Raw genomic sequence first — 13,679 nt, 5'->3', positions numbered from 1 at the left:
TTTAGAAGCGGAATAACAAACACGTTCACTATTTTGTTCACTAAAATCCATTTTCATATAATTAAAGTCTATAGCCTATAATAAAGTTCGCGCGCAGGCTTCAAAATATCAACTTATGTTATCCAACACTGCAATCAGGGCAAGAATTTACGGCGAGAAAGGCGAAAAGTTACGGCTAAAAACTGCGGCGAGAAAGGCTAAAATTTACGGCGAGAGGGCAAGAATTTATAGCAAAAATTTACGGCGAGAGGGCAAAAATTTACGGCGAGAGGGCAAAAATTTACGGCGAGAGGGCAAAAATTTACGGCGAGAGGGCAAGAATTTACGGCGAGAGGGCAAAAATTTACGGCGAGAGGGCAAGAAAAAAAAAAAAAAAAAAAAAAAAAAAGAAAAAAAAAACCCATCATGAAATTGTTTAATTTTTTGCTAGTCTCCACCTTGTTTTTGGGTGCTGTTTTAGCTGCCGATTCACCAAAGGTTAAGATTGGAATCAAGAAGCGCGTCGAGAACTGTCAGCGCAAGGCCAAGACCAACGACTTGGTGCATGTGCATTATAAGGTAAGTCGAATCTCTAATGCTAATGGCGTCTGGTCCAACCCTTTCATTTCGTACCTTCATTAATAGGGTTCTCTGCAAGATGGTACCGAATTCGACAGCAGCTATAACCGTGGAACTCCCTTTTCATTCACACTGGGAGCTCGACAAGTGATTAAAGGCTGGGATCAAGGAATCAAAGGCATGTGTGAGGGTGAACGTCGTACTCTAACCATTCCTCCAGAATTGGGATATGGCGCCAGTGGAGCTGGTGGCGGCAAGATTCCACCCAATTCTGTGCTAATCTTTGATGTTGAACTCGTCAAGATCGAGTCACGAGGATCCGAAGAACTGTAATTCCAAATACAAAGAACTGTGTCGGCATTTGGCGGTGCAACAACAAGAGACAGTGCTGCCATTATAGCTTTTTTTAGTCTAATAGAAATCCATTTTTTTGAGAAAATGTTCCACAAAAATATAAATTTACATTGTAGTTTTAGTTGTTTATGACTTAGTGGGGGATCTTGGAGTTAATTTCTTGCCATTACATTTTGTAATACATAAGTATTTAGCTAGCAAAAGTTGCTACAAATTATCGCTAAATTATCGATGCCATTTGTGTTGTTGTTCAACAGCTGATTTACTGTGGCTCGAATTTGTAAGCATGGGCAGGACTTCAAAAGATAAGCGGGATATATTTTATCGCCTTGCAAAACAACAAGGTTGGAGAGCTAGAAGTGCATTTAAGCTGCTGCAAGCAGAAGAAACGTTTCATTTGCTGGATGGTAACGTTTTCCTTTTCTGGCATTAAAATTTTGATACTAAGATTGGTTTTGTAGGCGTTACACGAGCCGTGGATCTTTGTGCTGCTCCTGGCAGCTGGTCGCAAGTATTATCAAAGCATATGTACGAGCCGCGGTCCCCTGAAGAACGGGAACATATAAAAATCATTGCTGTAGATATGCAGGGAATGGCACCAATCGATGGAGTCAAGCAACTGAGGGCTGATATTACCAAAGAATCCACTGCCAAAGAGATAATTGAATATTTCGGGGGTCAAAAAGCACAATTGGTTATCTCAGACGGCGCACCAGATGTTACTGGACAACATGATCGAGATGCCTATATGCAGGGACAACTTTTACTGGCTGCCCTAAGCATTGCCACCTATATACTAGAGGAGGGAGGATCTTTCGTTGGAAAAGTCTACAGGGCGGGAGACATAAGTAGTGTCTATGCACAATTGCAACGTTTCTTTAAGGATGTATGCCTCTTTAAGCCATCAGCCTCCCGAAATTCTAGCATCGAAGCATTTGTGGTGGCTCGACAATTTAATCCTCCTGATGGTCATATACCCTGTAATCTCATCACTGAGTGGTATAATCAACCAACGGAGTGGCTGAGACCCATTACTCGAGAACCCAAACAAATCAATTTACCATTCGTGGCTTATAAAGGAGATTTAGATGCAGATCGTACCTATGAATTGGTTAGATAATTTTGTAGTCTAATATTACAAGCTAATAAATACGTATATATTTTCATTTTAGGACGAGGACTATAAATATGAAGAAGCGGTTCAAAAGCCTTTAACAGCTGCCTATCAAGATGTACTAAAAAAGACCCGTGAAGTTTCCATTAAATATAATTCCATTAAAATTATCCATAAAAATGAGTTGGATAATGCAAATCAGACATGAAGGAAACATAATTAGATTAGATTGAGATACAAATCTTGTAAATCATTTTTAACATTAACTTAAGTTAAGTCAAATAACATCTGAGGCAACAAATTTCTTTCGTTTCATTGAAATTTCATTATATTCAACATAAATCATACCTGATTTAAAACAATTACTTCCTTTTATATCTTAGATTCACATTTGGCATCATAATAAATGCTCCTGCATGGACAACTTCTCAGTTGACGGCTTGACGCCATATTTATACACCTTATTAAGACTCTCTGGAAAATCGGGTAGCAGATTATTAAAGTTCTCGACGTGATGGGTGTGCTGCTCCGTCCAAATGCCATCGCCAGTGAAATGAAATTCCGATTCAATGAGATATAAAATTAATGTTAAAATCTCAGTATTACTCAGTACATGGACATTTGATGCTGGCAACTGAAGTTCTTCTAAAGCTTCCGCCGAATGGAGCAGTACCAGTTTCTCTTCAATGCGTTTGCTAAATAAAGAAATACGTAGAAATATACAAATTCCCAAGAGACTAGGATCCGCCACTTACATGGGATATAATAGTAAATGTATGTTTCGAAAGATGTCCTCGATTTCAAATTTCTTGCTCAGCAAAAACTCCAGACATTGTTTAACATGAAGCACTGGTATGTGACACCAATTTGGATGACGAGAGAGTAAATTGCGCAGGAGTTGCTCATCTTTTTTTAATATATTTCCCAAGTAGACGACAATATCGCGACCCTTGGTGCGATCGGAACCATCGCGGGCAAATCTGTAAAAGAGAGACACTTAATTCACTAATAAATTGTAAATATTAAACTACACTTACTTGGCAAAAGCCTCTGAACCGCATGATAAAATATGCAAGGAGGCACATCTGACTTTTAATTGATTAAGATAGTCTAATCGCAGTCGTGCTTTATTCTGATAGTGAACCAATCTTAGGACACGTGGATTTGTACCCAATACTTGAAACTCGTCAATTTCATTCAGATCTTTGAGGCGTTCTAGCACAGTATCGGGACCCAGAGTTAATACCTCAAGACATCGAAGAACTGAGTCCTCGCTAATGCCAAATGAGCGGACATGTTGCAATGTTTGCTTCAGGCTATCACAATTTGACATCAGAATCTTTGGTCTTTTATATCCTATATCGCGTATATCCTGCTTCTCTATAAAAGGGATCTCCTTTAAAATTCTTTTCACATTGTCGGCATCAGCATGAAGTAGGAAACTATTTTTCCTAAGTCGTTCTATAGGAAAATTTAATTCGTTGGTCAGCAGTTCTATAATGGCCTGAACAGAATAAAAACTCCTGTGCCGAACACGAGAATAGACTCGCCATAACTTCTGCAAATCAGCCTCATCCATTTGTAGACGTTGGCGGAGATAGGCGTTAAGCAAGTTTTGGCGCAGAGCCTTCAGGGTAATGCTTTCATCGGTTGAGGCCAACTCTTGCTCTGGTTGATCATCCCATATGAAGCAATCACTCAAACGTTTCACCACGTTTATATCATAAGGTATAAAACGATGGGATTTAAGCATATTGATGGGCTTATTAATCACTGTCACATATTTGGCCAATGTTTGTATGGTGACTTGTTGAAATCCACACTCGAGCAGTACACTATGACGATTAGACAAAGTTGAGGCTCCATAATAGATGATCATCGGTCGTGTAACAATGTCATCTACGCTATATGCCAAGGATTTCAGGGTTTCATATGAGTTCATGAAATCCTTGCGTTTTAAGGTTTTCAATTCGGGATGCTTTTCCAAGGCAGCGGACCAAATGCGATAATTGCTGCCTATTGATGATTGAAACATACATATGTATATAAATCACTCTTCTCAATATTTTGCATTCAAAATCATTTACCTAACGTCCGTGCCAAATAATTTGCGTTCAAAGTTTCATCTGGCACCGGCAGTTCACTTCCACTTTTATTAATCTTCTCCAATTTCTTTTTTGTGTTTGCTGTGGCCATTCCATGTCGTGGTTGTTGCCTTGTTATTTGTTTTATCAGTGTTTCATATACCACTTTGGCTTGATTTCTACCATTTCGAAGCATTTTAGCTTCATAACATGGAAAATGTGTTTTTTTTTTATTTACAAAATAGAACAACTGTTGCAATCCCGCCAGCTGATGCCACAATATCGATAAATACTTATCGATAGTTACATACATATTTACCATACCTAACGTGACGCTTCCACACGTGCGCCGCTTCTTGTATTTTGAATTTTAAGATTTAATATTTTTTGAAGTTTTAATTAAAAATGTCGCTTCTACGTATCAGGTAAGAGGATCTGGAGGAAAAGCGAAACACTTTATGTTTAATTGTAATTTTCACTTCGTAGGAAACCCAAAACCCGCAAGGGCAAAAAGGTTTTATTAGCCCGAGAGCCGCAATTGATTGAATCGGCCCGGACAATGCTCTTCTTGGATGGACGAAAATGTGGTGGCAATGTGAAACTCTGCATGAAAGATTTGCAGCAATTAAAGAAGCCTTTGGTTAAGGTACTAAATCGGAAAAATGATATTACACCCTTTGACGATCCCACATCCTTGGAGTTGTATGTTTCCTATTATCACAAATAATTGTGCCTCTCTTTGAACTGACTTATCTTTATATTCTAGCTTGACGATGAAAAACGACTCAGCTTTGTTCACCTTTGGTTCCACCTCCAAGAAGCGACCGGATAACATAGTTTTGGGTCGAGTTTTTGAGAACGAAGTCCTGGACATGTTCGAGCTGGGCATTAAGCGGTATCAGGCCATTTCGGAATTCAAAAATGAAAAGATTGGCACCTGCGTGAAGCCCTGTCTCGTTTTCAATGGTCCCAAATGGGCACAGTCGGAGGAATTGCGTCGTCTGAGGAATTTATTCATCGACACCTTTCAGAGAGAAAAAGTAGAATCCATTCGCTTGCAGGGCATTGAGCATGTCCTTAGCTTTACTGTTTCAGATGACTTGAATATTTTAATGCGTTCATATAAGATTTTGTTGAAGAAATCGGGCCAAAAGACACCGAGAATAGAACTAGAAGAGATTGGTCCATCTGCTGATTTTTCCATACGTCGAACCAAAATAGCTTCGGAAGATTTATATAAGTTGGCACGCAAACAGCCCAAAACACAAAATAAGAGCAAAAAGAAGAATATCACTTTGGACTCGCTGGGCAACACTAAAGGACGCGTTCATTTGGGCAAACAACAAACTGGTTCTATACAAACACGTCGCGTTAAGGCTTTGAGAAAGACCCCGGAAGAGAAAAAAGCTAACCGTCAGGCCAAGAAAGTAGCACTCAAAGCTGCAGCACAGGAGGCATTGAGTTCGTAGGATTGTTTGTAGTTTTAATTTTCCATAAAGTAGCGTTAATAAAAAAAAAGGTAGACAACATAATACTATTACCTATGTCGTTCCACCCAAACAACCCGACTATTATTAATATTTTATATTTAATTGGTCCAGTTCAGAGTGAATATTAAAAACATGTGGAATAATTATTATAGTTAATTCAATGTAAAGCATCTACAATATTGCGTATACGTCGTGTCTTCGATTCATTGAGAGCATCCTCCAATGTTTTGATCATGTGAACTAAACTAACCACATCGGTTTGTACCAGCAAATCCTTTCGATGTTGTCGCTCGTCCTCTTTCATTGCCTTTACTTCTTCTTCGCTTCTTTCCATGAGATCGTATTCCAAAATTTCGCGATTTTCGTTCTTGGGTTCGGTGTGCAAATGTAATTTCATAGTGACAAATATTTGGCATTGCTCTAACAAACTTCTTGATGCTATGCGCACTTCCAATCGCCAATCCAGATTGACTAGCCGATAGGAACGTATATTGGCTGATTTAATAGAGCCCTCAATAAAGCTGCGTTTGCTAGTGACAAACTGTTCCAAAACCTCGAGAACCTCCGCACCAAGTTCGGGGAATGTTAGACGTAATAATTCATGCAGATCCAGACCACTGCTACTGGCTCGTGTTGTCATATGGATGAGCAGAGAGATTAGGGCCTCCACTGCATGCTGCACTGCAGCTGGCTCCACGCTGGGACCCGCAGCAGAGGAAGTGGATGCCGAGGTATAGCTGTTGGCAATCAACTGAAAGCGTTCGGGATTTGGTCCCGTCAGGAGAAATTCAAAGGCCGCCTTACATAGCTCTACCACTTCGTTTGCCGGTCGCTTAAGCAGCGACAGGTGCTCGCGCTGCTTTTGGCTTAAGAGCATTTAAATTAATTAATATTAATTAAGTTGTTTTGATTTTGAGCTATGTTTTTGTTAATAAATGATTTATCGATAGCAAATAAGGACGACAGTTCTCTATCGATTCCTATAATCGTTGGTCGGATGAGCAGCTCTCTAATAATTATATTAAGTTGGCAGCTCTCCTGTTGCCTGCCCCACACATTTGTTTTTGTTTATTGATTGAAGTTTGTTTTTATTTCTGCAACTGCACCTTTTGTTTATTAAGTACAACCTTTGTTTTTGGCGACAATGGATTTCGATAGTCCCGAGGAGAAGGAGTTTCCTGGATTATATGCATCGCAAGCCTCCGATGCCAAGTCAAAGAAAAGCAAAGAGGAAAGCGATTGTAGGAGAAAATGAATATCTACATATTTTACATAGACAAAACTTAACTTACTTTTACTTTCTTATAGACAGTGAAGGCGATGATAAGCCTAGTAAAAAGGATTTACTTAGGCGTAAGGACAAAAAGGAAAAGGGCAAGGACCGTGGCTATGCAGCTTTAGAGGGTGAGAGCTCACCAGAGGAGGAGCCTCTGGACACCAAGTGAGTTTTATCTTAAGTCGCATTAAGCCCGGCTTTAAGCCTATTTTTTTATTTTCTAGGAGCCCTTCCAAGTCTAAAAAATCAAAAACCTTTAAGTTTACGAGCTCCAAGAGCAAGGAAAAACGCGAAAAGTCCCGTGACAAGGACAAAATGGCAGCTGAAAAAGAAAAGGAGGAAGAGCCCAGCTCATCACATCATCATAAATCAAAGGATAAAGATAAGGAAGAGAAAAAAAAGATAAAGAGCGCAAGGAAAAGGACAAGAAAGAGAAATCAGAAAAAAAGGAGAAAATCAAAAAGCTCAGCAAGTCCCAACAATCTCAGCAACAGCAGCAGGAGGAAGAAGAAAATTGTGACCAGGACTTGGCCTTAGGTTATCCTGTCTTTGGTGTGTCCATAGGTTTAGCCACAGAGCGCTCCCGTTGTCATGATGGCGTCGATTTGCCTTTGGTTGTGCGCGATTGCATTGACTATCTTCAAGAGAATTCTCTAAAATGCGAACAAATCTACAAGGTTGAACCGATCCGGTCTCAACTTATGCACTATAAGCGATTATATAACAATCGAGAGTATGACAAGGATGTGGATGAAATGACTTTACCCACCGCTTGCAGTCTTTTGAAATTATTCTATAAGGAACTACCCGAGCCAGTTTTAACAACAGATTTGGTTGATCGTTTCGAGATGGTTGCCACACATTCAAAGCCACGGAAACACCCAACCGAATTCCAGGAATTAATCGAACTACTACCCAAATGTAATCGCACTTTATTGGCCTGGACAATGCTACACTTTGAGGCGGTTATCAAGAAGGAACGTTTCAACAAACTTAATGCTCAGTCTCTGGCGATGTTGTTGAGTCCGACGCTTCAGATGTCGCATCGTTTAATGGTCGCATTCCTCTGTAATTGCCATATTCTTTTCTCAGATGTCACCCTGATAAAGTAAGTGAACAGTAGTATCAAAATGATAAGAGCATCAACAACGATAAGATTAAGGTTAGCAGGCAGTTTTTATTTTTTGTTAAATTTTAATAAGTTTATCTCAACTGATCAGTAGTAGTAAAGATATGAGCCGACAAGAAAACAAAAGGAAAAGCCAATTGCGTCTTTTTAATTGCTTTAGGCATGGCCAATAACAGAAATTCATTGTCATTTAAGTTTGTTTAACGTTTTTCTATATTTACAGGTATGTACCTCCCCTCACATCATCGAGTCCGAACCTGCCGGAATTGCCAGAGGACATTCAAGTAGAATTAAAGAAGCAGGACAGTCTCTTGGCTCAAATACATAGTGAAATGAATGCAGGATTTATAACGAAAAAGCGAGAGGAACAACTTTGGGAAGTTCAGCGTATAATCACTCAGTTGAAACGTAAATTGCGTACTTTTGAAAAGAAACAGGAAAAATCAATAGAAGAATTGGACAGTATTCAAGCCACCCAATCATCAAAAACAACAACGACGACCACAGCATTATCCCAGTCAGCGCCAGTTGTCAATGATACCACTGATTCTCAAACAGTAATAGCAACTGCACCAACTTCTGTAGGTCCTCCACTGACATCAACAGTCAGCGAAGAAAAAGAACAAAAAATCGAATCAACTCCGTCTGTGTCATCGCCAACACCCGAATTCTCCATAGATCCATTATCTGGTTATGTTCTTTTACCAAAATCAAATCCTCAACGAGACGAGTTATTACGTCTACAAATCGAATATGATGAACTAATGGGCTGGCAACATGAAATTAAGGCACGTATCCTAAGCGAACGCAATGAGATTTTTCGCCTCAAGCAGTTATACGATCAGCAACAGATGCTCAAACCAGCATTAAGTCAGCATTCCAATAATACTCCTGCTTCGGCTACAGAGCATTCGAGTTCCACGGAAACCGATTATGAGAAAATCATTGAACATTATACAAAGGAAAATACTTTGTTGGAGCACAAAAAGATTATGCTGGCCAATGCCCTCAAGGAGGAGAGGAAAGCATGCATAGCTCTTCAAGTAGAGTTGCGTTTACAGGAGTTTTAATGTTCTTTACCACACATTTATGTATATTTATGCGAATATTTATTCATAAAAGTTATATTGTTATTGGCAAATTGCGATCCAAAAAAAAAAAAAAAAAAAAACAGAAAAACAGTTTAAATAAAAGCTCTACATGTTTTAAAAATGGCGCCCACCTACACAAGTTGCATTAAGTTGGCATCTCTGCCCGCCTACGGCAAGGTACAACTACAACAACATCCCTCATATGCTTAAAAGCTTTTTTTCGCACATCTTTGGCATTGGCTTTTGTGGATATTTGGCTCTTGGCTGCTGTGGACTTAATTCTTTAATATTTAATTCTTTATAACCCGAAAAAAACAAAGAAAAATGCTGAAGCAAGTAACGAAACAATTGGCCCTTCAAGGTGTGCGACAATTCTCTGTTGGCCAGCAGGTAAATACACACAAACAGAAAATTCCAAACCTAATCTCTGTGCATTTCCATTCCACGTTTACGTAATAATAAAAAGTGCATAGAGAATAGAATGTAGCAAAATACAAATCTGTAGATACTATATGCAATTGATGAAATTGATATTATATCAACACGAAATATTTATATATTAATGTGTTATATTATTTGATTTTTGCTTATGTAGAACAACTACAAGGTGACCGTTTGCGGAGCCGCTGGCGGCATTGGTCAACCTCTGTCTCTGCTGTTGAAGCAGAACCCCTTGGTCACCGATCTGTCTCTATATGATATTGTCCATACGCCCGGTGTGGCTGCCGATTTGTCTCACATTGACACCAAGAGCAAGACAGCCGGATTCATTGGAGCCGACCAATTGGCTGATTCCCTCAAGGGTGAGTAGAGGACCCCAAAAAAAGTGAGGTTAAGAGCGATACAGAAAAATAACTGCAAGATGTCGGCAAAAGAAAGAGGGAGCATTCATTCCAAGGGTCTTCTCATGTGATTTGCATGAACTTCTTTAACGGGGGAGAAAAAAATAGAATTTGATAAGATAACATAGCATATGCCATTTGCTCAGGCACGTAATCATAATGTGGAGGGTGTAGGAGGTCGTTCACTGACTTATCATCAAAGCTCAAAAGTCAAATGAAAATCACATCAAACTCATTTTCCCTCTCTCTCTCTCTCTCTTTCTTTCTCTGTTTCTGTCATACAGGATCCGATGTAGTTGTCATCCCCGCTGGTGTACCCCGCAAACCGGGCATGACTCGTGATGATCTGTTCAATGTCAATGCCGGCATTATTAAGGATATTTCCAACTCCATTGCCAAGAACTGCCCCAAGGCTTTGGTAGCCATCATCACAAATCCAGTGAACACCTGCGTGCCCATTGCCGCTGAGATTCTGAAGAAGGTATGTCCATCGATTACCTAAAAAAGTTGGATCTGGCACTGACCTTTATATTCTGGCTCTTTCAGGCTGGTGTCTACGATCCCAAGCGCTTGTTCGGTGTCTCCACTTTGGATGTGGTGCGTGCTCGTGCCTTCATTGGCCATGCCTTGGGTGTGGATCCCCAGACTGTGCAGATTCCCGTAATTGGTGGTCACTCTGGTGTCACCATCTTGCCAGTGCTCTCCCAGAGCCAGCCCCTGTTCAAGGGTAACCAGGATGCCATTGAGAAGTTGACCGTTCGCATTCAGGAGGCCGGTACTGAGGTCGTGAAGGCCAAGGCTGGTGCCGGTTCGGCTACCCTCTCCATGGCCTATGCTGGTGCCCGTTTCGCTGGCTCTCTGCTTAAGGGTCTGAATGGTGAAAAGAATGTGATTGAGTGCTCCTATGTCCAATCTAATATCACAGAGGCTACCTTCTTCTCCACTCCCTTGGTTTTGGGCAAGAATGGTCTGCAAGAGAACCTGGGTCTGCCCAAGCTTAATGACTACGAAAAGAAATTGCTGGAGGCAGCCATTCCTGAACTGAAGAAGAACATCCAGAAGGGTATTGACTTTGCCAATGCCTAAATAGTGGAAATTGCGCAACTCAATACCACGTACCCATCCTCCTCCATCCAACCCTCTTCAGTTACCTTGTTACAATCGGTTTACTACTTAGCAAATTCGTTTATGCTTTAAGTCGAAAGATCTATGTTGTCCAGAGAAAAATAAAACTAGAAATTTTTTGGAATTCCCTTTGTTTTCTGTTATGTTGAAAAGGGGTCCAAGTTAAAAAAAAATTCTACAAAATAATCATTCTTAAGGTTAAAAAAAGGGAAGATTGTTACATACCTGTATATAACATTTCAGAGATTTAGTTTACGTTTAAATTGAATATATTATTATCAACTTTATGGTTTGGATACATTCAGATGAACATGAAACTTAGAAACTTTCAAAGGATTTGATTGTCTTCATGCACTTCCTTTTATTATATTTGTTGTGATTCTGATAGGTATTTGTATACTTTGATCCATAAAGAAATCTTGGATCGTCATATTTAACAGAAATATATTCGGTCAACACTTGTGTGTACACTCAACCAAATCTTAGACCACATGTGGCTAGAACCTTTCGACTTGTTAACCTACATTTATAAAACGATTTCTCTCAGTGTGGCACACACACCAAGTCGACAGTCGTTATCATCATGGGGCTCCTGCACGGAGTACACATGGACACACTAATACATGGGCAGTCAATTAAGCTTCGTTAAGATCAATTTAAAAAACTTGCCCGCATGTCATATATGTATGTACATTTGTATATATATGTACATCCAAACGTTCCATGACAACCTCCCTTATTGCCTCTCACTCTTTCTCTCTCTCTCCCTTCACCATGATGATGATGATGATCCCCGTAGTCTAAGCATTTTTCCATAGCTTGGCGGCACCGTCTCCGACTAGTGCCTATATATATTTTGGAATTTCTTGTTGTTGTTGATGTCGGTTATACATATGTAAAACAGTTTATGGAGTAATAATTTTTTATGATCTTTCCAGTTTATAACATTATATATCTTCTATATAAAGATGTGACATAAATAACTCAAATATTTCTTGAAATTTTGTTTTTTGCACATGTTATGTATACGCCATCGATATGGTATAATTATCTTCAAGAAATCAATGAATTAACCACACGAAATCACAAGTTGGTGTTAACAAAAAGATAAACACATGGGAAGGGGGTTCAAATTGAGATATAAGATACATAATTTGATGGCTTTAAGTATTCAATCTACAAATCCAAAATATCTTTGTCAAAATAAAGTAATTTTCACTCTTTGTATATCCACAAATCACTCTGGATTATTTAAAGTACCCATATTTAACTGAAATCTCTTAATGTTTGAGGTAAAAATAGTCCCAAAAACTTAAAAATTAAATGACCATTGACCACAATTCTCGACAAAACCAAGTGGACGCCAATAAATTACACATAATTAGAGAAACACAGACCACAACTGAACTGAAGATGTCAACCGCTTGGCTCGGCTTGGCCCTTATAATTGTCTTACTGACTATGCTGGGTAGTACTTGAAAAAAAAATCGCAACCCAGTGAGTATAATTCAAATTAATTGTCGACAATTGTATGCCAAGACGAAGGCGCCATTTAAGACAGTTGGACAGCCAAATGGAAGGATGCTATTGAGGAATTGCCTAATTGAAATCGATATAAAAATAGGGAATAAAACGAAAAACCTCAGACCTTTTATATGCACCGCATTGAGAATACCCTTTGATACCCGTCATATGAGCAAAACCTGAATGAGAGTCTCAAATATTTTTATGAAATAACCAAACTAAACCTCATCTTATCATGAATCAAATAAGCCTTTAGAAAGACACCGCAAAACAGATTTGAAAGATTTTTTGATTAGTCCTTGTTGTTTGTAAAGATAACAATGTTGTGAAAGAATTTAAAGACTTTTAAGGACTTCTTTCAGCAGTCATTAGTTTTGGCCTTAAAATAATAAATAAAATACTCTCAGATAGGACGAACTTTCTACCAGCCTATCGAAAAGAAATAAAGAAAAACTTAATTATATTTTGTAATGGCCTACAAAGAAATATTTTGAAGGTTGTTAGGAAAGTTTCTTGTCTACAATTTTACATGGTTTACATATAGCCTCTTGATGTAGTAGATTTTCAAGTAGATTCATGGAGTATTGCCATTATGTTACGGGGAATGATTTATTCCCGCCATCAATTCCATACAAAATTAGGTACCTAAATTCGAAATGTTTCAGATTGAGTAAAAGGAAAAGCCTCCAAATGCAGTTAGATTACAGTTTAAAAGTATTTTAGAATTAATAGTTTGAAAGGATTATTCTTAGCTTGAGTGGATTCTTCTTTAGTTATTATTACTTTATAGTTTTAAATGCAATTGATTGGGAAAATATATTCGATTCGCATCGTAAAGTTTAACACGGGCTCAAACTATTAATCTACATATCCTCTCACTTTGGACTTGTATTAAAAAAAAGTGTAGCCTATTTATGAGGGCATAAATAAGTGGAAATCAAATGTTATCAAGTGCAAAATTTTAATGAAATTTTAATTCTTCCTCTGGGTTGCCTGCCTTCTTATGGCATTTTATTGTTACTGTGTGTGTGAGTGTGTTTGGTGGGCGTCGCATTGGCTTGTGCTGTGACTTTAATTGTTTGTAATTAAATA

At 38.8% G+C, this 13,679-nt stretch overlaps 7 protein-coding genes across 7 annotated transcripts; 5 read left to right on the top strand and 2 right to left on the bottom strand.

Annotated features, from left to right (window-relative positions):
• The first annotated feature begins 355 nt into the window (after window positions 1-355).
• Window positions 356-1,027, top strand: LOC137583818 (peptidyl-prolyl cis-trans isomerase FKBP2). The gene is made up of 2 exons (XM_068298956.1): window positions 356-558; window positions 625-1,027. The coding sequence occupies exons 1-2, from the start codon at window positions 406-408 to the stop codon at window positions 889-891; spliced, it is 420 nt and encodes a 139-aa protein (XP_068155057.1). The 5' UTR covers window positions 356-405; the 3' UTR covers window positions 892-1,027.
• Window positions 1,028-1,165: 138 nt separating this feature from the next.
• Trm7-34 (tRNA methyltransferase 7-34) lies at window positions 1,166-2,388 on the top strand. Its single transcript, XM_068298954.1, has 3 exons — window positions 1,166-1,319; window positions 1,374-2,023; window positions 2,085-2,388. The coding sequence occupies exons 1-3, from the start codon at window positions 1,199-1,201 to the stop codon at window positions 2,232-2,234; spliced, it is 921 nt and encodes a 306-aa protein (XP_068155055.1). The 5' UTR covers window positions 1,166-1,198; the 3' UTR covers window positions 2,235-2,388.
• Window positions 2,328-4,382, bottom strand: mTerf5 (mitochondrial transcription termination factor 5). Its single transcript, XM_068298950.1, has 4 exons — window positions 4,114-4,382; window positions 3,064-4,042; window positions 2,782-3,006; window positions 2,328-2,721 (listed from the first exon to the last, which is right to left on the bottom strand). The coding sequence occupies exons 1-4, from the start codon at window positions 4,304-4,306 to the stop codon at window positions 2,424-2,426; spliced, it is 1,695 nt and encodes a 564-aa protein (XP_068155051.1). The 5' UTR covers window positions 4,307-4,382; the 3' UTR covers window positions 2,328-2,423.
• A 41-nt stretch (window positions 4,383-4,423) lies between these two features.
• On the top strand, window positions 4,424-5,678 carry Non3 (Ribosome production factor 2-like protein Non3). Its single transcript, XM_068298953.1, has 3 exons — window positions 4,424-4,535; window positions 4,597-4,812; window positions 4,877-5,678. The coding sequence occupies exons 1-3, from the start codon at window positions 4,516-4,518 to the stop codon at window positions 5,577-5,579; spliced, it is 939 nt and encodes a 312-aa protein (XP_068155054.1). The 5' UTR covers window positions 4,424-4,515; the 3' UTR covers window positions 5,580-5,678.
• Window position 5,679: 1 nt separating this feature from the next.
• LOC137583817 (COMM domain-containing protein 2) lies at window positions 5,680-6,582 on the bottom strand. The gene has a single exon (XM_068298955.1). It carries the CDS (start codon window positions 6,475-6,477, stop codon window positions 5,758-5,760), a length of 720 nt encoding a protein of 239 aa, XP_068155056.1. The 5' UTR covers window positions 6,478-6,582; the 3' UTR covers window positions 5,680-5,757.
• A 62-nt stretch (window positions 6,583-6,644) lies between these two features.
• On the top strand, window positions 6,645-9,194 carry Rlip (Ral interacting protein). The gene is given in 5 exon segments (XM_068298949.1): window positions 6,645-6,841; window positions 6,909-7,041; window positions 7,101-7,264; window positions 7,267-7,984; window positions 8,229-9,194. Coding segments are annotated over 5 exon segments (1,959 nt in total). The 5' UTR covers window positions 6,645-6,744; the 3' UTR covers window positions 9,076-9,194.
• A 130-nt stretch (window positions 9,195-9,324) lies between these two features.
• Mdh2 (malate dehydrogenase 2) lies at window positions 9,325-11,187 on the top strand. Its single transcript, XM_068298952.1, has 4 exons — window positions 9,325-9,486; window positions 9,692-9,899; window positions 10,223-10,419; window positions 10,485-11,187. The coding sequence occupies exons 1-4, from the start codon at window positions 9,421-9,423 to the stop codon at window positions 11,022-11,024; spliced, it is 1,011 nt and encodes a 336-aa protein (XP_068155053.1). The 5' UTR covers window positions 9,325-9,420; the 3' UTR covers window positions 11,025-11,187.
• The last annotated feature ends 2,492 nt before the right edge of the window (window positions 11,188-13,679 follow it).

This window comes from Drosophila tropicalis, unplaced genomic scaffold (genome assembly GCF_018151085.1).
Source record: "Drosophila tropicalis isolate 14030-0801.00 unplaced genomic scaffold, ASM1815108v1 contig_878, whole genome shotgun sequence".
In the NCBI taxonomy this organism is placed as follows: Eukaryota; Metazoa; Arthropoda; class Insecta; order Diptera; family Drosophilidae; genus Drosophila; species Drosophila tropicalis.
Note: the sequence above shows the minus strand (reverse complement) of the source record. Positions and strands in the feature narration are given on the sequence as shown.

Coding starts and splice junctions, on each gene's coding strand:
- LOC137583818 (XM_068298956.1), top strand. CDS start 406: ATGAAATTGTTTAATTTTTTGCTAGTCTCCACCTTGTTTTTGGGTGCT. Junction 559..624: donor TGGTGCATGTGCATTATAAG/GTAAGTCGAATC, acceptor CTTCATTAATAG/GGTTCTCTGCAAGATGGTAC.
- Trm7-34 (XM_068298954.1), top strand. CDS start 1,199: ATGGGCAGGACTTCAAAAGATAAGCGGGATATATTTTATCGCCTTGCA. Junction 1,320..1,373: donor AACGTTTCATTTGCTGGATG/GTAACGTTTTCC, acceptor TTGGTTTTGTAG/GCGTTACACGAGCCGTGGAT. Junction 2,024..2,084: donor CAGATCGTACCTATGAATTG/GTTAGATAATTT, acceptor TTTTCATTTTAG/GACGAGGACTATAAATATGA.
- mTerf5 (XM_068298950.1), bottom strand. CDS start 4,306: ATGCTTCGAAATGGTAGAAATCAAGCCAAAGTGGTATATGAAACACTG. Junction 4,043..4,113: donor TTATTTGGCACGGACGTTAG/GTAAATGATTTT, acceptor AATCATCAATAG/GCAGCAATTATCGCATTTGG. Junction 3,007..3,063: donor GGTTCAGAGGCTTTTGCCAA/GTAAGTGTAGTT, acceptor TCTCTTTTACAG/ATTTGCCCGCGATGGTTCCG.
- Non3 (XM_068298953.1), top strand. CDS start 4,516: ATGTCGCTTCTACGTATCAG. Junction 4,536..4,596: donor ATGTCGCTTCTACGTATCAG/GTAAGAGGATCT, acceptor TTCACTTCGTAG/GAAACCCAAAACCCGCAAGG. Junction 4,813..4,876: donor GATCCCACATCCTTGGAGTT/GTATGTTTCCTA, acceptor TTTATATTCTAG/CTTGACGATGAAAAACGACT.
- LOC137583817 (XM_068298955.1), bottom strand. CDS start 6,477: ATGCTCTTAAGCCAAAAGCAGCGCGAGCACCTGTCGCTGCTTAAGCGA.
- Mdh2 (XM_068298952.1), top strand. CDS start 9,421: ATGCTGAAGCAAGTAACGAAACAATTGGCCCTTCAAGGTGTGCGACAA. Junction 9,900..10,222: donor ATTGGCTGATTCCCTCAAGG/GTGAGTAGAGGA, acceptor TCTGTCATACAG/GATCCGATGTAGTTGTCATC. Junction 10,420..10,484: donor CCGCTGAGATTCTGAAGAAG/GTATGTCCATCG, acceptor TGGCTCTTTCAG/GCTGGTGTCTACGATCCCAA.